Source organism: Vidua macroura, chromosome 5 (assembly GCF_024509145.1).
Source record: "Vidua macroura isolate BioBank_ID:100142 chromosome 5, ASM2450914v1, whole genome shotgun sequence".
Lineage (NCBI taxonomy): Eukaryota > Metazoa > Chordata > Aves > Passeriformes > Viduidae > Vidua > Vidua macroura.
Genome location: NC_071575.1, coordinates 58856518 through 58880524, shown reverse-complemented (window position 1 = coordinate 58880524; position 24007 = coordinate 58856518). Strand labels below are relative to the sequence as shown.

General features: G+C 36.9%; 1 protein-coding gene across 9 annotated transcripts in view; it reads left to right on the top strand.

Moving 5' to 3' along the window:
• The window catches only part of KIF21A (kinesin family member 21A), an 86435-nt gene that overhangs the window by 29655 nt on the left and 32773 nt on the right, over positions 1-24007 (top strand). For 5 of the 9 annotated variants that reach the window (XM_053978582.1, XM_053978589.1, XM_053978588.1 and 2 more), the window contains exons 3-16: positions 819-1001; positions 3869-4018; positions 4695-4829; positions 7909-8076; positions 9502-9617; positions 13600-13795; positions 14599-14788; positions 15403-15466; positions 16233-16436; positions 19657-19695; positions 21895-21979; positions 22158-22275; positions 22616-22804; positions 23715-23914. In XM_053978582.1, the coding sequence (XP_053834557.1) occupies positions 819-1001; positions 3869-4018; positions 4695-4829; positions 7909-8076; positions 9502-9617; positions 13600-13795; positions 14599-14788; positions 15403-15466; positions 16233-16436; positions 19657-19695; positions 21895-21979; positions 22158-22275; positions 22616-22804; positions 23715-23914 (2037 nt within the window). The remainder of the gene's footprint in view (positions 1-818; positions 1002-3868; positions 4019-4694; positions 4830-7908; positions 8077-9501; positions 9618-13599; positions 13796-14598; positions 14789-15402; positions 15467-16232; positions 16437-19656; positions 19696-21894; positions 21980-22157; positions 22276-22615; positions 22805-23714; positions 23915-24007) is intronic. The other 4 variants (XM_053978587.1, XM_053978586.1, XM_053978590.1 and 1 more) reach the window with 1 other exon arrangement.

The window sequence follows — 24007 nt, the reverse complement described above, 5'->3', positions numbered from 1 at the left end:
GAGAACTTTTCATCAAGAACACACCCTCTTAGTGCACTGGGCACACTTGAAGCTGAGCACAATGTAGAGAGTGTGTTACTGTCTTCTGAATATTCCCTTACAAGTTGATTGCATAAAATGTGGTCTTGGATGCTGAATTTCACCTCTGTTAGGTGTTGCATCTCAGGTTAGACAGGTGAAGTCTATTCCTAGTCAAACAAAGCAGTTTGCAGATCCAGTTTAGCAGATTATGTTTAGCTGTGTGATCCTATCTTTGTCTTAGACTTGACCCACTAATTAAGTGAAAACACTACATTACCTTGACTTCTATTGGACTTCACATTTAATTAGATGATCTTCCTAGTGAAGATAGAGCTTTTATTCTTTAGTATAAAGCGAGAACAATGGGAATATAATACCTGAGATATTCAGACATCTTAATTAAGGGAGTCATTTGATCTACTTCAGTAAAGAATTGCAAATGCTGCTTTTACCTTCAAAATACATGTTTCAATTAACAGCCTTGGTTGGAGACATTAACTCATCTTTTGACCTAGAGGATATAGCTCAAGGCTGATGTGAGCTGGGTAGGGAAGGTTTCTAGGGGAAGGGTTATGAAAGATTGAACTGCTCTCTGCCTTCTTGTATGTGATCTCTGAATAAACAGTAGAGTTTGTCCAAATTCTGCTGTTTATCCATTTTTCAAAGTGACCTGTTGTTTATGTGTTAATATTGTAAAAGATGGCAGGTTGATGTGAACACTAGTGTTCTCAGACTGTATTTCTGTGATGATTTGGTACTATTAACATGTTCTAGTGACTACTCCTTTTTCAAATTAGACAGGCGCTGGCAAAACATACACCATGGGCACTGGATTTGATGTCAACATAACAGAAGAGGAACAAGGCATTATATCACGTGCTGTTAAGCACCTTTTCAGATGTATTGAAGAAAAAAAACAAGGTGCTATTAAGCAAGGACTTCCACCTCCTGATTTTAAAGTGAATGCGCAGTTCTTAGAGGTAAATATGATCCACATTTGTGGGTGTAACTTTATGTGGGTTTTTTGGTAGTTGTTTTGGGTTTTTGTTTTTGTTTTTTTTTTTTTTTTCAGAAAACCAATTAAATATTTTTTGCTTCTTTTAAATTTTCTTTTCTCCCAAGGTGTTTTGAATTAATATACAAGATTTCAAAAGGAAAATTTATGGGATTTGCTTCAGCTCTTCAATTTATGAAAAAGTCTTTTTATCTTACTCCAATTATTTTGCTATTTCCCTTCATAGTGTTATTTTGAAGTAGAAATATTTGTTTGTTATCATTTATCCCTTTCTGTTTGTAAGGCCTGTTGCTCTTGCCTGTTGGTAATTCTTGACAAAACTTAAGAAATTATAAAAGCCCCCCTAATTGTACTTTGTGGCTTCAAGTAGTGACCATGCTTTGCTTGCTTTTGTCACTTTGCCATAGATTTCTTTAGCTTTCAAAATCTGTTCAGAAGACTTCTTTTCACCAACGAAGAAACCTAGCATGAAAATACTTTCTTTCTGCAATTCCCACTGGTTTAGGATTGGGCTTCAGTGTCACTGTTCCCTTCTTTCTTAGACCCAGAGAATAAAAACCCGGTGGCAAAACTGTGGCAAAACTGCTCCCCTTGTGCTTTCTCATAGACACAGTACTGGTAAAGGGGCCATAACATCTGTGATCTTTCTGACCTGCAGCAGCTGTTGCTTTATGCCTTGCAGGTTTTATACTGTGTGTCCTGACTGTGGAACTGCTCTTTAAATGGATTGATTTGGGTGTAATGTATTTACATTTACTATCAACCTGCAAAATCTGATACATCAGGCACACAGAGAGGCAGAATCAATTTTAGGAAGAGCAGGTGTAAATTTGTTTTGCTTACTTCAGTATGTACAACTTTATCTGCTTTGGGGGTAGAAAACCCCACTCTAATACTACCCATGAGAAAAGCTGTTCGTTTTATTACTATAGAAGTAAACTAACTCCTTTAGTCATTAACAAGCTGGCATTAATTTTGTATCAGTCTTGGTTTGTCGTTGCTACCCTTATGCAGAATCTTTTGTTGCTCTGGCTAATATTTGCCTAGAGAGAGTTGGCTTGAGCATGTGCTGTGGGAATGCTCTACTCTGTGCACCAGGGAGCTGCAGCTTTGCTTAGGCAGCTGCAACATGAGTAGCATAAGGAGCAGTAACCAGTGTGGTTTCTGAATTTATTGTGTTTTTTGACATAACATTACAAATATGACTGAGTCCCAAAATACAGGACAGTGATTAAATGCTGCAGTGAGAATTATATGAAGAATTGCAGCCATTGCAGTGGATTTCAGCTGAACTGTACTAAACAACTGTCTTGTTTATCTATTTAGAGAAAGGTTAAATGATGTATATAATAATTTCTCCCTTGAAAAAAAGTCATTTTAGTTGGTAGATTTTTTTCCTTCTACTGAGGCTTTCCCAGAAGGAGCTTTTTCTGATTAGTTTGCTATTATACGCTATTCTTGTGTCAAAAAGTATCCTCTTCATCCTATCCTGTCTACCATTAGAGCTGGATTGCATTAACAATAATTTAGTCCTTGAGCATGTTGAAGCAAGATTGTATTTTTGGAATAACTTTGAAGTCTTACAGCTGGGTAACTGTTGGGAACAGTGACTTCTGTTTGCTACTTTCTTGCCGTTCTTTAGTTGGCTGCAGTCTGCCTCCCTTAACTCCTTGCTTTCCTGCTTTTTCAAAAGACAGACATATGCAGTCCCATGCAATTGCAGCTACAGTATCAAGATCTGCTCTAAATTGTGGCATCAGTTTGTTTGACTTTTTGAAGGCAAAACATTAGTAAGAAGATTCCTACATAGAACATCTATACCTGATAATTAAATATCAGGTATCATTTTTAATATGTAAAGGATTAAAAGCGTCACATTCACAAATGCTGAGCTTTTTCTTCTCAGAGATGACTTTTTTTACTTTTGAGAGGAGAAAGTCACTTTCAGTACTATGAGAAAGTACCTTGTGTGAATACAGATCTGTTGTGGTTCTTTGACTGTTACCTAGGGATTTTGATCAGGAATTGAATTAGTCTGGGCTGAGCTTTACTGACATGAATTAGTACAACTAAATTAGAGACATTTGGTGTGTTCCAGGGTACACAGACAGAGACTTGAGCCATGAAATTCAGTAGGATAGTGTTTTTTCTGGGTGGGCTGTCTTTTTTTTTTCACTGATATCTTCAATTCAATCTAAACACTGCATAAAGTTCAGAACATTCTTATGGAGTACAAAAGCCCTGCTCAAGAAGCTATGCCATAGTATTTTTGGACTGATGCTTGGTGTCTTTAAGAAGCAGCTTGCACAAAAAGTATTATCATATGTAAAATTCCTTCCTGCCCAGGAAGAATTTATCTAAATGAGAGCCATAGAAATATGAAGGTGTGAGAGAGGAGATGAGTTGCAATGGCAGGGAGAGCAAGTGGAGTGAGTTGGAAGTGTTTGGAGCAGGGTGCAGCCAACTGAATCCACAAAAGAAAAGCCCAAGGTTAAATCTGAAGACAGCAGGTTCCTGCCACAGAAACCACTCTTGTTCTGCTGGCACCAAATTCCTTCTCTTTCCTGGTCCCACCAAAGAATTTTATCTCAGGTCTGGCAATGTGAAGGAAGTTACCCCCTTTTGGGTGGCACAGTAGGAAGTTGTGCAGGTCACTTAATTTGCAGATGCTCTGTCACCTATTGTCCTTGTAAGTTTGGATGTTTCACATCTTTTGGGAGCTGAAACATTTGAATTTTTACCACTTTTGGTGTGTGCCATGCAGAGATTTATTAATCATTGGAAGAAATCCTTCTGAAAATGATATGGTTTTTGTCTTTTTCTTCTCCTCAGCTTTACAATGAAGAAATTCTTGATCTGTTTGATACCACACGTGATATTGATGCGAAGAATAAAAAATCAAATATTAAAATACATGAAGATTCAGCAGGAGGAATTTATACAGTGGGTGTTACGACCCGAACTGTGAATGGAGAATCTGAGGTGATAATTGGAAACAAATTACACTGTAACATGCCAAGTAGATTCTGAAAATGTCTCTATGCTTTGATGAACGGTTAAAAATACAGGGCATGCTAGCTAATATCTGGGTCCTGGGCAATTTAAGTGTAAAAGCTAACTAAAATTTTTATTTTCTTAATTCTTTGTAGCCTTAAATGTGATATATTTGATACTAAGTGCATATCACTTCCATTTAAAGCTGGGAACAGGCCTTTAGTTCATAATATAGTTCTGCTGGGAGAATTTTGACATATATGTAAATCTGATCTTCCATATCTTATATATGTTATTTACTTTGAGATGAAAGCTTTGCATTTGGCTGATGTGAAATAAACTGCTGTTTACACACACCACAAATCTGAATACAAATGTTATTGTACTTTTTTTTTTTTTTTTTGGACAGGTATGAAGATAGCTATGTTACTACTAGGCTACAGTAAAGAGAGGAATACGAAGATTTAAGTATTTTAGAGAAATCACAAAAAATACTTTTAGTTAGCTTGTTTAAGGATTTTTGTCCTTTTTTTTTTTTGTGTATAGGAACTGAATGCATAGCAAAGAGAGAAATTTTAGTCATATATCCAAAACAGCAAGTGTTATAGGAACATTTTTCCTTTAATCAGCAAGGGATGCAATGTACTTTCTGCCTGTTTTCTAGATGATGCAGTGCTTGAAGCTGGGAGCTTTGTCTCGAACCACTGCCAGCACTCAGATGAACGTCCAGAGCTCACGGTCACACGCTATCTTCACGATACACTTGTGTCAGACCAGAGTCTGTCCCGCATTTAATGCTGTACGTATTTTTGCTGTTGGTAAACTTCTCTTTAGTAGCCATTTTTCAAAATGGGGATGGTTTTGGCAGCCACTGCTATTTGAATTGCACTTATTAAGGATGCTGTAGTCATCATAATGCTTGATGAATTTGCTAAGCATTATAATAATTTGATTTAATCTGTGCGTATGTAACCATCCTCTAGCCAGAGGCAACCATAAATTGCAGACTCTTACAGGAACTTACCTATTCTCCTCTAGCGTTTTCTTCAGTATTTCGTTGCGACATACGCAACTGAGAAAGTTAAAATATAATTTGTCTTTAATTGGGAAAGCACATTTAAGTGTCATAGCAGTTAGTGGGTTTAAACTTGCAGTCACCTAACTGAAACTGCTTGGATATTTCAGATTAATAGTTGATATCCAATAAAGTGCAAGTAGAAAAGCATTAAATTCTGAGGCACAGTGTATATATTTTAAATAGCTATATATTTGGAGTGCAGGTATTTTGTTAAATCTATGCACCTGAAATTCAAATTACAAATGAACATAGAGCTGTTCTGTGGAATATTCTGTGTGTGACTGGTCAGCTGTTAGTTGCTGTAGGGTGCATCTTGTAAAGGGGAGAGTTCTGAAGAAATCCACGTTACTGAAAACTACAGTACCTTCAGGGGGACTTAACTTGAATATTCTAAAGGTCTTTTGCATATAATTTTTAAATATTAAATACTATCTGGCTAGCATCCGACCCACAGTTACCATATTTTTAAGCATGTGGAACAGTGAATTGGATTTACAGTGCTTTTTGGGGGATTGCTTTTATTTTTTAATACTACAAATAATCATTTACAGGCAAAATGTGTGTTCCTTCCTGGTCCTTTGTGGTATGTAAACCTGCTTTATACACCTGCTAAAAACACTTCTTTCTGCTTTCTGTGCTGAAACTGTGGATTTGGTGGTGTGGTCAGCTGTCTTCACTTGGGAGGGATTGGCATCACACTCCAAGGCCACACAGGGCACTTCAGTCACTATATGGTGACACTGTCTGCTTGGAAATTTTTTGTTGCAAACTCTCTACTGGAGGCTGAGGAATCATGTGGGGGCCTGTTTCCTGCAGGTTGATGGCACAGCAGTCCCCTTGTGCTGGTGCACTTGCAGCCTTCCCTGACAGCTGAGCTGCCCAGGGGACTGTTGCCTGGCTCTGCCTGTGTAACACAGAGGCTTATGTTGGAGAAAGAGGTGACCATCTTCTGCCTTATGCCAAACTGTTTTGTTTCTGCTTTTCTTGGGAGATATGCCCAAGATAATCTGACTGTGGAGCTGGGCATTTCTAAATCCTTAATTTTTTAAGACAACACCCTCCTCTTCCCCTGTGTTGTTTAGGAGAGTAGAGGATAGACCTGACACTGTCCTCTGAACGCTCTTGGAATCTAAATTAATACAAGCTATTATTGGGTGGCCAGGAGAGATGTAGCTCAAGTTTCTGTAGACAACAGTTTTGGGAGACCTTTGTTACTAGGGCAACACAGTTTCTCCTTCTCGGATGACAGCCTTGGCCGTGCCCCCTCTGCGCGATCGCCCGTGCCCAGGGCTGGCAGGCAGCCAGGGCTGCAGTGCACAGACATGCTCCTGGGGCTCTCTTCACACCAGCCATGCTCTGGGAACTTTCTGGATGTGCATTTCACTTGCTAAATGAGGGGAGAGTGAAAGGATGCATTAATCCTGCAAATGAGAGTGTGGTCCCCAGAGTGTAAACATCAAAATTACAGAAATAATGGTTTCTGGTCTTGTGGAAGTGGCACAGTTCCCATTCTCTTCTGTTACTGCTACAAAAGGATGCATGAAATATTTAACTACCATCAGAAGGGTTTGGTCTGCAGAGACCTGCATTACCCCTTGCAGTAGCAAAGGGAGCTGTAGGCTGGCTGGCCAAGGACATAAAGGTCACCACAGAATACCTGAGGGTCTGTGTTTGGCTTTTTGATTAGGTTTGGGTTTGTTTGTTTGGTTTTTCTTGTTTTTAAGGTTTTTCTGGGTTTTCTGTGCTTAATATGATTGGAAATTCCTATTAAAGCTTGTAGTTTGGGCTGTGAGAGTTTTTTATGAATCCAGTATACACTTGATAAATGCTTATTATCAGACACGATGCCAAGTTAGTAGAAATTGCCCTGCAATGGGTGCCTGACCAGTAAGGTCAAGAAGTGAGTGATTTAAGAATTTTTCTCATTGTTTTACTTTCCTGACAATAAATCTAACTACACTCGTAGTAAAATAAAAGTCTACAGTGAATGGTAGAACTAAACTTATTGACAGTAAAAAAGCTTGGGATTGTCTAATGAAAAAGGATAATTTCCCTGCTGTGCTTTGGGATGTGAAGTGGAAAGAGGCTGAGGCTGTGGTACCTGCCCCCGTGCAGTGTGTTCCTGGGCAGAGTCCCTGCATAGATGGGGGGAGGAAGGTGGAAGGGAGAAAGGAACATCTTCATTTTCCCTTGTTCCCTCTACTGTTATTATTTTCCGGGGAAGTCAGAAGTGCTAGTGGAATACTGATTGCTAGGAGAAATGGTTTCCAACAATAGTTCCTAATGTAACTTGAAGAGTCATCCCACAGGGAGGCTGGTGATGGGTTTTAGAGAGGTATAAAATCAAAATATCTTACAGCTTTTTGGCAGGTTTATGAACTAGCTGTTCTGGTGATTTTGTGGGGTCATAATGTAATGAAAATTTTCTTTTTTTTTAAATTAGTTTCCTTAGACAATTGATTCAAGAGTGCATTTTAGGAGAGATACAAATTTGTTGCTCACCTTGCTGGAGACTTGTATATTTTAATAGAGTTTCCCCTCATTTCTTCATCAAGAAGCAATGGTAGCTTGTACTTAAAGTAATGTGTAATCATATGCATCTAGAACTGGGTCTTCAAGAATGATATGTTAGTGTCATATGATTCAAACAGAGATAGAATGTTTCAAAATACTGTTATAAAAGAAAGAAGAAGGAGATGGTCATAGTAAAGAGGTAGTTTTGTAAATAATTGTTGATTGAACTTTGCTGATGTTAATGTGAATGATCTCACGAAGCGTTGTGGGTTCTTCTTTGCTTCAGGATAATGCCACTGATAACAGGATAATATCTGAATCTTCTGAGATGAATGAATATGAAACTCTTACTGCCAAGTTTCATTTTGTTGATCTGGCGGGATCCGAAAGGTTAAAACGAACAGGAGCTACTGGAGAAAGGGCAAAAGAAGGCATTTCCATCAACTGTGGACTAGTAAGACTATACAACTATACAATATAACGTAAAACAAACCCAGGCAAAACATGTAGGAATGAAATGTATAGATTATAGCTTAATTTTTTTTTTGTCTATGTACTGGCTATTTTTTAATTAACTCTATTGAATTAATTAATTTTTAAATTAACTGTATTTACTGTTCTTGTTAATGCTGAACTGCACTGAAAAGTAGAGCTGGTGATTATCAGTGGAGATTGTATGTCTTTGTTTTGTGCACCATGGCTATATGGAGGCTCTGTGCAACTCTTCTAAATAAGACGCAAAAGTACACTTCTGTTCTATATGTGAAAACATGTCTTGTTTTTTCTGGGCTGTTGTGCAGTACCAGTTTTCTGGGGTATTGTTCAATTATAATTTTCTCAATGATTCTCTTCCATCATGATATCGGCTACATTCTGAAGTTCTTCTGGTTATATATTCCATGGAAGAGAAAGAATATTCAGTTCAATTTCATCATTGACATAAGCACAAAGCCAGCAGGATTTGGGGGAATCTAGGTGACCTAGTTGTGTCCTTAACAAAGAGCACATAAAGTGCATGAAGGTGAAAATCAGTGTGATGTAACTAATATATGATCAAAAAACTTTAATTTACAGTGAAGTCCAGCCCTGAGTGTTGTGGAACAAATTGAAAGTGCTTTAAATCCTTCAAAGCAAGCAGGGTGTGTGCAGTTCTTCATCTGCTTGTGGCAGCTGCACCATTTCCAACGCAAGAACTTGCAGTGCAGGGCGCCACCTAAAGCAAAATTTTTTGACAAAAAAGTCAAATTCAGTTTGACTGAAGTGTGTGCTGTTCCACATAAAAATAATTTCACAGCCAAATGTTTGATTGTTTATAAACACGCATTAGATCCTTTTAGTAATGGAACAGGATAGCCATGGACTACAAGCCTTTAATTTCAAGTCTTAAATGCTCAAATCATTATCAGACATTTTTTTTCTTTATAACTGCAGAGGTACTAAATTCTGGGGTTTTTTTCTTCATATAAATGCTCCATTATTTTATTCTAAATATAGCCTAAAGCAGATTGATAAGATTAATTTTAAAGAAATTATAGGTGCTGTTAGAGATCAACTTTAATTATTACCCAAAGCAAATGTTTGTTAGATTAAGAAGTACCAACTTTAGTTTGTGACTGACATGAGGTACTCAGTAGTGCATATGAATTGTTCTAAGCACTTTGGCACTTCAGTACCAGACTGTAAGTCATCCGATGCACTGTTGGTAACACAAAAATTTCAAAATGTAAAATACAGAAATCTTCAGAAATATTTTAATGCTAACTGTCATGAGTATATTAATTTTCTTACAATATGCTGACTCCAGTTTATAGGTGTTTTAATATAAAACTACACAGGACTTGATTCTGACTTGTGTGTTACGTGATTTGGTGTTTTATAGCTGGCACTTGGCAATGTAATAAGTGCACTGGGAGATAAAAGTAAGAAGGCAACTCATGTACCATACAGAGATTCAAAGCTTACAAGGCTGCTTCAAGACTCTCTTGGGGGAAACAGGTATGAAAATTGGAACATTTTATGTATTTCATTGTGAATGAGCACAAATGAGAACATAATCTGCAGAAAGTAAAATGAGCATTAAATGACAATAAAAGTCTTGTTGGAGGAAGATTCTGGAGATAAATTGTGCAAATAATGCTGTCAATGGAAAGGATAGATTTTAAAAAGGATTTTTGTGTTGTTCTTTTCAGTGCTATTGTTATTTTACTAGACATGAAGCTTCAGGTTACTTAGAAGTTACAATTTTCAAGCAAGTTCTTCCCATGAAAATATCTGTAAATAGTACAATTGGTAGGTTTTGTTTACAGCATATTTTAAAGCTGTGGTGAGTTTCTCCTTTAGAGGTGTTTTTTTTTTTTGTTATTGCTTTGTTTTTTAAATGTCAGTGAATTGTTTGCTCTGACTGCCATGCACAGGAGCTTGGAGTCAGTTAACCACAGTCACTTCCATCTTTTTAGAGATCATATATCTCAGCTTATGGTGCATCTGTTCAGTTACCTGATGTTGGATTGCAGCCTAATAAAAAGTAGGCTTTCACCAGGGTTGTTTGTATGAATCCATTTGTGTACATTCTGCACATACAGTGAAGGGAAGCTTTGACCTCTGAAGGCTTTATATAAGGAAACATTAACAAATTTATTAAAATAATACAGATTTTGTATTTGTAATGCTAACATGTACAAATATAAGAGGAACCACAGCTGAGTATGTTTTAGTAAGGTAGTACTCTTGTTCAATACGCCTGGCTCCTATGTCTAGGAGAGTAGGAAGTTTCTACACAAAGGAGTAGGGAGACGTGGAAGAAAATTCTCAAACTGTTGTGATGCTCTTCAGAGAGATAGCTTTAGTAACAAGTTGAAGCACTGCAGTGTGAGGGAAAGAGAGCCAGAAAAAACAAGTAAAATAAGGGCTAGAAACTTTCAAAAGTGCAAAAGGGAGGAAGAAACTCCAGATTTACAAACAAATCAGCAGAAATCAAACAGCATAGCTCTGCTAAGCTCTTTCCGTAAATAAATGCAAAAAGCACTTCATTAAATTTTTTATCGAATACACCAGCTTGTGAGAATGTTTTTTTTTCAAACTCTTCTAAAATCGACCTTTTGTAGAAATACTACTTTGACTCTAAAATATTTTCGCGTCCCACAGCTCCGCGGCTCCCCCCCGTGTTCTTCAGGAGCAATCACGGAGTTTAGTTAGTGTGCGGTGGGGGCGGGCAGCCGAGCCCCACGCAGACACTCCCTCCCTGCCCCCGGGAGAGAGTCGCAAGGGTACAAGGGAGAAAAGTCAGCGTTTGTCATAAGGACACTTCATTAGCTAAAGCAGAAGTCGCATATGCAAGCAAAGCAAGGGAAATCATTAACTTCATTCGCATGGGCTGCCAGGTGTTCAGCCATTCCCAGGAAAGCAGGGCTCCATCATGCCTTACAGTGACTTGGGAAGACAAATGCTGTCACTCTGAATATCCCTTCTTTCTCCTCATTGCCCTAGCTTCATATGCTGAGCACGGTTCCGTATGGGATGGAATATCCCTTGGGTCAGTTGGGCTCAGCTGTCCCAGCTGCGTCCCCTCCTAACCCCTTATGCACCCACTGCTGGAGTTGGCTGAGCAGCAGAAAAGGTCCTGACTCTGTGAAAGCCCTGCTTAGCAGCAACTCAAACATATCTGCATTATGGACCCAGAGTAGGTGTTTCCAGCACAAATCCAAACCAGCTGCTGTGAAGAAAATTAACTCTATCCCAGCCAAAACCAGCACAAATGTACAGATATCAAATGCCGCTCCAGAATGTTTTTAATGATACTTGTATGTATTTTTTCTGTCTTTTTTTTCTGATTGATGAGAATTGTGTGGATGCCTTCCTTCCCCCCAGTTTTTTTTTATGTGACATTCATGCTGAGATGTTTCAAATCAACACTTTGCTGTTCATATATATTTATATATAAAACCCTCACATTTTAAATGGTTTCTTGTCTGGGCTTTGGCAATCAAAATGTGTGAAAAAGCTAAATTTTAACAAATATGCATTTTTTCCTCTGGAGAATCAGGTTTAGATTTCTTGCCTGTTCTGTAGCTTTCCAACTTCTACCCTAGGTATAACCATCCACATTATTGTTTCTCTCTTAACAAATACTTACAGAAATTTTCTAGTAATGATTTGGGTTAGGTTGTAGTAAATACTGAGTTAACAGTGATGAAAAAATTGTATCACTGTACTATTCTCACAATAATCCTTATTTTTAGTATAACGCTGTAACAGTTCTGAAGCAGCACTGTTGTAACTTTCAATATTAAAATTTCTTGAATTATTCAAATAAAAATATGGAACATTGATGTTTTAAAAGGAATGTTATAATGTATAATATGAAAAATGAAAACCTTCCTAACTTCAGGAGCAGGGGGAGCAATTTAAAGAAATGGTGACATAAAGGAAGTAGAACAGTATCAAAAAACCCTAGTCCATTTTACAGTTCAGATGGGAAACTGGAGTTCAAATTATTCAGTTTTCAAGATGAACACAAGGCACAACCAGTCCTTTGAGATTTAGAAAAGTAAGTGCATTCTCAATGTCGGAATTAAAAAACTTGTTCCTAATCTTGCATGGCATTATCTTGAGGACTAAAAGAGTTTGGAGAGCTGACACAAAGATATGGGTGAGAACTGGGGAAGAGTTGCTGAAAGTGAATTTTTTTGTAACCCCAGGCTAGTTACTCTTTCTAGCTTCGTTTCCCAGTGTGTATGGTGAATATAATTGTTTGCCTCACAGAGTGTTGCAGGGATTCATTTGTTTGTTTCAGTCTGAAATTATAGAAAGTGAAGATCAGAATCCAGGCTGCCTGATGCAGATAATGCTCCTTTGCCCGAGAGACTGTTCTCTTCCTAATGTAACTATCCAAGTTGTGACATACAATGGAGAAGCAAATTCCTTTAAAACTTGCAGGAGTGCACTCAGTCCATCAAATACAGGTGTTTTGCCATTTCTGTTGAGAATTTGGGCAATGTATGCACCTTCAGAGCAATCTGCAGATGGATTTCTGGTTTGGACCTTCTAGGCTATTCTTACCTGATGTGAAAGGAGTATGCTTCAGGGACTGAGGGAAGGATGAATCATTCACCTGAATGATGGAAGCACTTGGTTAGAGTGAAAGTTGTTTTGGTTTTTTTTCTGCATTTGTCCTACTGGTTCCTACTGGTCTGTCTGCTTGATCTTTCATTTGGAGCATGGAATGTGTTCTCATCCTGCAAAAATATTCCATGATGGGATGGCTAGGGAATGTTGTAGGAAATTGAAAGGAGGATGGTTGATCATAGGCCTCTTGGGCCAAGAGCTTAGGTCCTGCTGCTTTTTGTTGCAGAAAGTTGCTCTAAGAAGTGATGTTATGAAATGTGGTACAAATACAGTTATAGATGTAGAGTGCTAAGGTTAAGGCCTAGTTTTGGGCTTATGTTGGAGATAACTTGCAGTGGAAAATTCAGCCAGTTCAGAACGTGAGGTAGAGAACAGGCACATTAGACATGTATGGACAGGTAAGGTAAGCATTTGGGCATCTTTCAGATGAAGCAGGTAAGCAACTCAGGAATTACAGTAGACACTCTGCATGATCCAAATCACTGTCCAGGAATTTAGGTTGACTATAAATTCCTTAATCACAGTTTATGTATGATTAGGCAAACTGAATGTAATTTGAGAAATGTTTCTAGAAACACCCATTAATTGCTTTTACAATTTCATGTGTGGAACAAGTAATGATCTAGCATGTCCTACTCTATGCTAGGGAGATACAAGACATAGCATCTTTAGCACCTGCTGACCTTTGTGGTTCACGGTTTAGAGTGAGCTAGATGCAGAAATATTTTCACAAATACTGTAAAGTTGCTATTCTTGTCTCACCTTCTGCCTGAGGACCTGTTAGCTTCTCTCTGCTCTTTCTCTTTTCTACACACATTGGTGTGTAATGCTGACCTGTGTTTCTGCCTTCCAGTCAAACGCTCATGATAGCGTGTGTGAGCCCTTCAGATCGAGACTTCATGGAAACCTTGAACACGTTAAAGTATGCCAACCGGGCACGGAACATCAAGAACAAGGTGATGGTTAATCAGGACAGGGCCAGTCAACAAATAAATGCTTTGCGCAGTGAGATTGCACGGCTACAGATGGAACTCATGGAATACAAAACCGTAAGTTTATCCTCTTAGGATTTTTTCTGCTTTAAAATGCTTGTAATTCCACAGTGGTTTTTTCTCCTGTTGACTATTTCCACTTCATATGCTAAAAACATTAGAAAAGCAGCCCTGGCATAAACAACAGTTAATTCCAGTGATTACCAGATGTTTTTAGAAAACATAGATTGTATCCCCAAGGAAAAGAGCTGTCAGCAAATGTCCATGATATTTACTGAAGATGCGTGCTATTTGCTTTTTGAAAGGCAACGAGAAAGTCACTTCCAAATGAAAAATGACCAAACCACAACTTAGATTGGTACATAAGTGAATGTGTACAGTTACTGTGTATTGCTTTTGAAAACTTCCTACACAGCTAAACCAGTTTGTTTTAAAAATCCAGTCTCAAGTATATAAGGCAAATACTCATGCCTGTTTGTTCCTGAAGTTTATTCAGTATTTTCAGCAATAAAGGTCATTACCAAACAGGATCATCTTTTACTCTTCTTGAGATAGTATTCTGATTTGATAAAGAGTTATCTTCTCATTTTTTTAACCTCTTCAAGAACTTGTATTTCAGACTAAAGTGGAATTACATAAAACCTAGATGCTAAGTCTTTTGAAAACTATCCCTTTATCATTGTTTTAAACTCTTTGAGAGATTATCCTGTGCTACAAGTGTGTGCTTGGAATTCTAAGTCATCTGTGGATTGCATTTACTAGGTTAGAATTCTTTTTAAGTGTAGGTCAGCCTTAACTAACAAAATATAACTCATTATTAGTTATTGACTAACTAATAAAATATTTTTACTTTCTTGAAGGGTAAAAGGATTATAGATGAAGAAGGCGTTGAAAGCATCAATGACATGTTCCATGAGAATGCAATGCTGCAAACAGAAAACAACAACCTGCGTGTTAGAATTAAAGCAATGCAAGAGACTATCGATGCTCTTAGAGCCAGAATAACGCAGCTTATGAGTGATCAGGCCAACCAAGTGCTAGCCAGGACAGGTATGCTGTGAATGTGCATAAACTGCTTCATAAGTTCATGAACTTAAATTAATTATATGTTCTTGCTTCATTGATCCCTTGAAATGAAATGATACCTTTTTATTAGCACTGTAGGACCTCCTTTGGCAGGGATAGGCCCCCATATGATTACTTCTTCTGTTTCTGGAGTCTTCTTTTAATAATAGAAACAGTTTGTTACCCTGATTTGACCATCCATTTAGAAATGTGAACAACAGGAAATACGAAACAATATTTTTGTGTAGGAATTATTTGTATGCTTAGCCCTGTAGTGGTTTAACAACCAGACCAAGTAAATTTGACTCCAAATTAAACTCCAGATGAGTAATTTTGATTAAAGCATTGTTAAAATGCACTAATACAGAAAACAAGTTACTGGTAGTCATATGGTGATCACATGAGAGAGGAACAAAAAATTTAATTCAGTTTAAGAAGGAAAACTATTTTACAAATAAGTTAAGATTTACATGTGTAGCCCATGTGACTCTTTCCCTTTGCTGGTACCTTGTGCCTAGTAGCTATATTCAGATACTTATACTGTTGCCACCCTTAATCTTTCTCTTCCCTCATTCCCCTTTTCTCTCTGTCCTTCAAAGGGGAAGGAAATGAAGAAATTAGCAACATGATTCATAACTATATCAAGGAAATTGAAGATCTCAGGTATTTGCATTATATGTATTTGGACAATTTTTATTAAAAAAAAATAATAGAAGTGTTAGCAATACTTCAGCTGTTTTCCTGTGTGGGGATTACTTTAGGAGAGTGGTCCTTTAGCTTCTAAGATCATCTGGTGTTGCTCTTGGACACAAAAATGTAAAATGTTAGAGATCAAACTGACAATAGAAATGAGAGTAAGATGTTGCCTAAATTATGGTGATAACTTAATATTGTTGCACAAGGACAGTAAAACTTAGAACAATTCTTTTATAATTTTTAACCTTGTATAAAAATGATAGCACTGAGAAATTACTTGTTAAATTTTTTTTAAAAACTTCCTTTTAAAATTCAAAATCTCTTAAATATTTTAGATATTTTTATTTATCTATTGGACATATACCAAGCAAAAAATATCTGGCCTATCCTCAGTTTATATTGGAGCTTTTCTGTAGCTTTCATATACTATCTATACTCATAAAATATGTTCAGGTATGTATCTGTATATATATGTCTGTGTGTATGTTCATACAGATGTATTTTCATGTATTCTGTCAAGGTTATATATGCAACATATATAACCATTGTCTCAAATGGTGTTTTAAAGGAATTTACTGCATTGTATTTTTTCAGACTTCACCTTGGTTTGTAGTTTCTTTTTAGACAGAATGTAATGCACTGAAGTTACAGAGGAAAAGAGTGTACACCTCATGTACTGGCAATAGTTGTAATTAATGGTCTACAATTCTTCCTTGTTTTGTCTTTTATTAAGAGCAAAATTATTGGAAAGTGAAGCAGTGAATGAAAATCTTCGACGCAACTTGTCAAGAGCCTCATCGAGAGCCACGTACTTTGGTGGACCATCAGCATTTTCTGCTTCCATGCTTTCCTCAGAGAAGGAGACAATGGAAATTCTAGATATAGCCAAGAAAGATCTAGAAAAGCTGAAAAAAAAAGAAAGGAAAAAGAAAAAGAGGTGGTGTATGAATTATAATGCTATTTGTTTTCTCTTTCTTAGTAAAAAGGCATATTTTTTTTTAATTACTGAGACTTAAAAAGACTTTTTTTGTGGGTCTGGACCCTAAACTGCTGTTCCTTCAAACCCTTTTACATGTTGAAAACCCTTTACATGTTGAAGTTACAGTTTTTCTTTTGCATCTTTTCTTCCAGTGAAGTCTGCAGTATTTGTAGATTGAGTGTCTCCTTTGTAATGAACTTTTCTATGTAATTATGCACAATGATAAAAGCACAGGTGCTCTCTCTAAATTTTGATGTTTTTAAAAATTTCTTCTAAAATGCACCTGAAATTCAACAGAAGCTTGAAAAAATGATAAAATTTCTTTTAACTCTATATCAAAACTGAAACAGCTTTCTGAAGAAAAGATACTCTGAATAGCTGGGGATTCTTTGGTAGCTATTGAAATGGCTTCTTTTGCTTTATCTTTTGCTGCTATGAATGTTTTTTTGAGTTGGGGTTTCCTAATTCTCTGCAACATTATGCTTTGCTGGCTTTTTGCTGTCCAACTTCTCATCTACTAAAATCCTCATAGAAATTGACAAAAATGCCTGTTTAGATAGCAGTTAGCACAGCAAGGCTTTGTGTACTCGGAGATTTTGCGTCCATTAGAAATCTCTCAGTTTTAGTTGAAATTTTCCATGCTTCTAATCTGTTACTCTTTTTAATAATGGTCCTTCAGACTTCTACAAGTTCAGAGTAAAGCTATAACAGTTTAAGCTTGAAATAGTCAAAGTATAAAGTAGATGAGGATCAGTTGTATCTTTAATTTTAGATCCTATATCTATAAATCCATTCACCACACAAATGTCTGATGCTTTTGGAGAACAGTCATTTTAAGTACAACTAGATTCTTTGCATATAATTTTTCAGGAAGCTTTTATGGGGATTTTGATAGATTTTGTCTCATTTTTATAGGAACTTGAGGGGTAGATGGAAGTATTAAATAAAATCATTAGAATATTCTGTTCTCTCTTCAGCCAAGCACTTCAGTATGTCCTTTAACTGTAAGTGTACGAACAAAGAGATTAGATTTTGTATTTCTTAACACATTTTAAAATCAAGCATGCATTTAGCTACATGCTTAGATAGAGCCTCAGTTGTTAGGTTGTGTTTTGTGGTTTGCTTTTGTTTTGTTTTTTTGAAAGCCAGTCATACTTTCTCACACCAAGAAAATAATATTGTGATGGGACAGCCAAGTAGTCTGATCTGAAAGTAGGGACTACTTAGCATAAATTATTTTTGAGATCAGTTTTGAATCCTAGCATTATAGAATTAGAGAGCTGTAGAAAAGTTAAAGTTGGAAGAGGCCTCTTGATGGCTCCATCTTAAAGTTTGCCTTGTGTTCTGTAAAATGGGGTCATACTCTTCAAAGTGCTGCTAAGGTTTGAATCTCTCTACTGGCCTATCTACAGACTGCTTTGTAATAAATACTTAGAAATTTCTGAGGTGCATGTGTTGGGAGGGAATTTCCTTAGATGCTAAGAAATGTTAGAATTTGAGGGATTGTCATTCTTGCTATCTGCAGAGTGCTTCTATCCAGTTAGTGAAAAGTCTGTGTTAAGGTTATATCACTGAATTTTTATTCTATTTAAATTTCAGGAATTGGCGGTGTGTACATGAATGTAATGCACAGACACTTCGCCCTGCAGTTTGATGAGGATTCTTTGTTATAATTTTGTCTTCTACAGCCATTTAGTTGCATTTACTCTACAATTTCTTTTTAGTGTTAGCGTTCTTTTAAAGTTGTCTAACTAGCATTTTTTAATTTAAATGGGATTGGTAAGCCTAGCTATTGGTTTTGCCCCATCTGTTGCCTTTCTTGGTCTTTTGTTTCCTGGGTATGGGTCAGTATTACAAAAGGTGCATAGTTTTGAATACATACAACTTATTTAGATTTTTGTGAGGTAGCCTGAGGGTCTAAGAGCAAGGTTCTGAATGAGCAGCAGGTATGTAGTGTTAAATACTTGTAGCCTTAATAAGCACCTGTCATAAAGTTTATTGGAAACAGTTTACACAGCAGTAATATTTTGCCTGCTGATTGGAGTATCCCACAGTGTAACTTAATGTGACTTACCCACTAGAAGCCCCTGAGCAAATCTTCCACATTCCTTTCAGTTGTTAGTCAGCCTTATAACCTGGTAACCATTTCTGTTTTCTTTTGACTCCCCTAACCTTAATGAAACTAAATTAGTGATGAAAGTTACATGGAGATCAGCTTGCTAGCTCCTAGCTGATACCAAAGGAAGGTGGTAGGCAGTACAAGGTGAAAAGGCAGCAAAAGCTCTTGCTTGAAACTTTGTCATAATGGGAAATGAGGAATTTCAGTAGTTGATGAATTTTAAGCCATCTCTGTGCTTATATATGTCATGCGGACTTTTTTTACTGATAAATCCACATTTATTCAAGAGGGAAAAATGCAGGCAGAAATACTAATATTTTGTCCATCTCATTGCTTCTGGTGCATGTTTTTTGTTAGTTTTTTAAAAAATAACAAAAAATTATTCACATGTACTTTCTGAATCCCAGAAAAATAAGCTGCAGTTTTCTACTTTTTATTTAAAAACAGACAACAAAACCCAAACAAAACCATGAATGCAGTTTGAAGATTTTTTTTTTTATTAATTATATTCAGAATATGTTATTTAGGATATTAATACTAAAGGTTTTGTATTCCTACTTTATATTACAATATGTTGTCAGCATATTTAAAGCTAGTGGATTGTTTTTTTTCCTGATATGTTTCTGAGAGTATATAACTTTGGGTCAGTGGGAGTATTTGCAATTTTCAGTATTTTACCTGCCAGTTTTAAGTGGGGAAAGAGGAGAAAGCTTTTCTAGAATTGAGATATTTTCTTAATCCATTATTAGAAATAATTCTCAAAGTTAAATATACTGTCTAAAATTTCTCCCTTAGTGTAACTTGAATTTACTTGTTATCAGTGGCAAATTAGTTAACCTACACATGCTTCTTTTTTGTTTTCTGTTTACTTTCCAACTGTCCAGGATGTATTGCCTTTTTACTACTTGTTGTCTCTTGATGGTATCTTCTAAAATTTCATTTTAAACTCCTCAAGCTCATATATATCATTTTTTTACCTTCTTATCACTTTTGCTTTTCACTGTCTGTTTTGTCCTTCATTGGCTTGGCCTTCCAATACTGTACCTCGTGCTTTTGAAGGCTACAGAAACTTGAGGAAAGCAGTCAAGAAGAAAGAAGGTTGGAATATTTCCCAGGTTTTTAATTACCTGTCATTTCAATTAACTGGTTGTCATACATGAAAAGAAGTTGGGCAGATTCATAGGTACTTCAGGAGTAGTTAATTTTCAGAATTCTTTCCTGGGTTTTCACTTTCAGCTAGTGTTTTAACTGGAAGAAGCCTCTGTTGTGGAATTGAGGTTGGCTCTGGAGTTACACATTGTTGAGCAAGCTTTTGTGGGGAGGTGGCACCTTTGGGAATTCCTGTTGAATTAATTGTTTTCTTTCTTGCGTGGCCTAAGAGAAATGAAAGGCAGGAGGAAGGTGCAGTAGCATATATAGTATGAAATTTCTAGCAGGCAGTATATGACAATAATAATTTTGGCATGTGAGATCAAGAGTGTCTTGGACCATCACACCTCAGTCAAGTCTGCTGCTTTGGTTTCTGAAAACATGTGATGAAAGCCTTGATCATTCCTCCCATTCTGTTTCAGCCAAACCAGTAGATGAATAGTCATTCACAGAGAGCAGTTAAGCTGAGGGCTCTAAAAAGAGATCTATATTATGATTAAAAGTGAAACTAAAGGTGTTTTTATTTTTCTGCTGTCTACTTTGATCCACTCACCCACTGAATTGATGCAGATGATGTGAATCCAGTAGCATACACATTAAACAGTACAGGTCTATCTGGGAGAGCTGCTGGCTCTCCTTCTTCCTGTCTCTCCCCTTTCTTAGGCAGAACACAGATTCTCTGTAGTGATTAGTTCTCTACTAAGTGGAAGGGTAACTGGGGGTTTGCCTCAATTTGCATGAGGATTGCAGCTAAGATCCATTATCTTTTAGGCTTAATAACCAACCTAGAACATGTTCTGGTTTGAGGGAGAGGAGAATCTGTGGAAATGAGATCATATGACACACTGTTCCCCGTTAGGCATTTTTTTATGTACAAATCTGGTTAGATTTTTAAATTCCAGCATACCCAGCTGCTGCATGGATTCAGATGGTCCAAACAAAAGCTTTCTGCCTTGTGCATGGTCAGCTCATAACTGGTAATGAGTGGGTCAGAAGGGAATCAGTTAGCATTGAACAGATTAAAAAGTAATACAACAGAAAATCACGTGTACCCAGCAGTGTGTTACTCAACAGGCACTTTTTAGATTCAAGCTCTGTTTTAAAGTTGTCACTTACCAAATCATAGTGTCTCAAATCTACTGTATATTTCTTGTCACTGCACTGAACATTGGATTTGCCCAAGAGTTTGATTGTGAATCTGAGCTCCTCTTGGGATCAGTGGAGGAAGATGTGCATTTCTACCTTCTGTGCCTCATCAGTGATAGCACAACTTGCCAAACTTTTATGCAGCTGATGTTAGTTGAGGTGGATTCCACATTATGCAGTCCTAACTACATTTTTTTATTGGTACCCCCTATGGTGCCTAGCTCTATTCTGTCACAACTTCCCATCCATTGGAACTTTGGGTTTTGTATGTGTAGCACTAGAGGGACGGATACCCGGTCTGTGACAATTTGCAGAGTGCCATTGATTTTTTTGTTTTATATTTGCATGTGATGTTTTAAACGTTCACTTAAAATGTTAAAACTTGCCTAATGGGTAATACACCAAATGTTTAGAGCAAAAACAAAAAAAACCCTGCTGTAAACCCTTTTTGTTGTTGTATCAGACTATTTTGAGCATTCACTTTATGTCAAAGTAGATAACTAATCAAAAGAGTATAAATTATATTACAATAAATTAGGATATTGTTTAAGGTTTATACATAAATTTTAAGACTATTCTAAGTACAGTAGGTTCTGTTATAGCTTGAAAGCGTAGGAATACCCGTAATGTACATTGTACTTGCACACAATATTCTTTTATTCTTTTGTAAAAGCTACTCTGGGTACACTGCAACTTCCATGCAAAATGAGCTCTGCTGTAGTATATGGAGATGTGTATTCTGATTGTCCCAGTTGTGCAGTATACTAGAACAGTGTGTTGATCATTGCTATTGCCTTGCAAACCAAGATTAAGAGCAATTAGGCATTATTGTAATATCTGCAGAAGTTTGGAAGTTGCATTTTACCCATGCCCAACACCTTACGTTTTTCTAACTACAATTTGTTTTTCATCTTTATTTGGAATTACACCTTACTAGTTTGGGGGATGGGAAACAACTGCCATTTCAGTTTGTGAATAATTTGTGTCTGCCTCTTCTACTAGTGTTAAGGAGGATAACACAGACAACGAGCAGGAGAAAAGAGATGAAAAAGGCACTTCAGAGAGAGAGAATAATGAATTGGAGGGAGTAAGTATTTATAAGTGTTTGGTTTATTTGTTCATTGTCTGTTTAAAGATTTACAATGTTATAGAAAGAAAATTAGGAATGCGCTAGGTGAATACTGCAGCTTCACAGTGGTAGTCAAAAATGATTGAGGCACGGAAAAGTGTGGGGGTGCTTTAATTAATGTCTGTTTGTTTTGCAGGAGGAAATTCAGGAAGTCAGTGATCATGATGAGGAAGAAGAGGAGGATGATGAGGATGAAGATGATATGGAAGTTGTTGAAAGCTCAGATGAATCAGATTCTGACTCTGATGAAAAAGGTGATGCCAGCGCAATATTCTGTAGAGTTTTGCAAATAATATCTGTCAAACCTCAGGTCTTGGTAGGCAAGAAAGTGTATTGTCAACCATCTGTGTGTAATTCTTTGTGAAGAGCATGTTCTGTGAATTACTTTTTTTTTGTTATGATGCTTAAAACATGTAATAGACAGCTGATCAAGTGTCCCTGTCTGAGTTTTGAAATTGACCAGAGGCCAGGTTCTTGTGATTTGTGTGGAATTCTCCCGTGCACAATATGTATTAACAGTGACCCTAAGATTGCAAGGGTTATCTGTATTCACATGGTCCTTGCTTTACTTTAACAGAAATCTTTTTATTTTAGAAAATTATCAAGCTGACCTGGCAAATATCACCTGTGAAATAGCCATTAAGCAGAAACTGATAGATGAGCTAGAAAACAGCCAGCGAAGGTTGCAAACACTGAAAAAACAGTATGAAGAGAAACTAATGATGCTACAACATAAAATTCGAGACACTCAGCTTGAAAGAGATCAGGTTCTTCAAAACTTGGGTAAGAAGTACAAAATCATTGGTCTTGTATAAGCTGTTGAACCATTTTCTACTTCTCTTATTTTCAAATTTGATGAGAAATTGCGGAAAACAGAAGTATGTTTTGTACCCATAATGCCAGTGAATCATTCTTTATTCATTCTAGTTTCTCTAGAATTGAGAGAAGAATTTTTTGAAATATATTGCTACTGACAGGTATTTGATTTGGGTGAATAAGCATTTTCAGTTTTCTAAGAGCTCTCATAATCCTGGAGATAGTTCCTGATTAAAGGTTTTTTTCATGTTCTTTCCTCCCCACTTTCTTTTTATTTGCATGAGAATAAGAACAAGAATCGGTGAAACACACCTTTCAGAGGTGTTTACTCACCAAACCTTTTTGAATATGTATTAGTATTGAGATGACAAACTATCTATAATTCAAGAGTCCCAAGCCACAAATAACTGAACTTTGGGAGTGTTGTGGAAAGTATTTTGTTTGTTTTTATTTTTTAAACATATATGCTTTACGGTTATACACTGTCTAAGCTTTTGCTGTTCCCCTGTTATTCCTTAGACCTTTCCTGTTGATCAGTGTCAGAAGAGGAATGCTAGGCTTGATGGCTTTTAGGAGTGTTGTTATACTCCTGTGTACATATATGTGAATGTGTGTATTTGTGCTTTCAGGTGCTCAGATTTGTTGCAAAGAAGTCAGAGCAAAGTGTTAGTAGTTGATATCTTATCCCAGAATGTATATGAGGTGGAAAGTTCAAAGCAGTGCAGGTGGCAGAAACTAGAGAGAAATTAGGCTGTTTTAAAGGTATTGCAGAGCAATACTGTAGCAATGCTAGAGCAGAGGAAGTAGTTACCTGCTGTGGCTGGCAAAGTAAAAGTACCCTGAACAAAAGCAGATTAAGAATTTCCTTTTACTCTAGGTTCTGTAGAGACCTATTCAGAAGAAAAGGCAAAAAAAATCAAGTCAGAATATGAAAAGAAACTCCAAGCCATGAATAAAGAGCTGCAGAGACTTCAAACAGCACAAAAGGAACATGCACGATTGCTTAAAAATCAGTCTCAATATGAAAAGCAGCTGAAGAAACTGCAGCAGGAGGTGACAGAGATGAAGAAAACCAAGGTATATTTCAGTAAATTGAAGTGTTGCACAATGAATGTTTACTGAAAATTGGGCTGAAATCTCCTGTGCGTCCATCTATCTGGTAACTCTCTT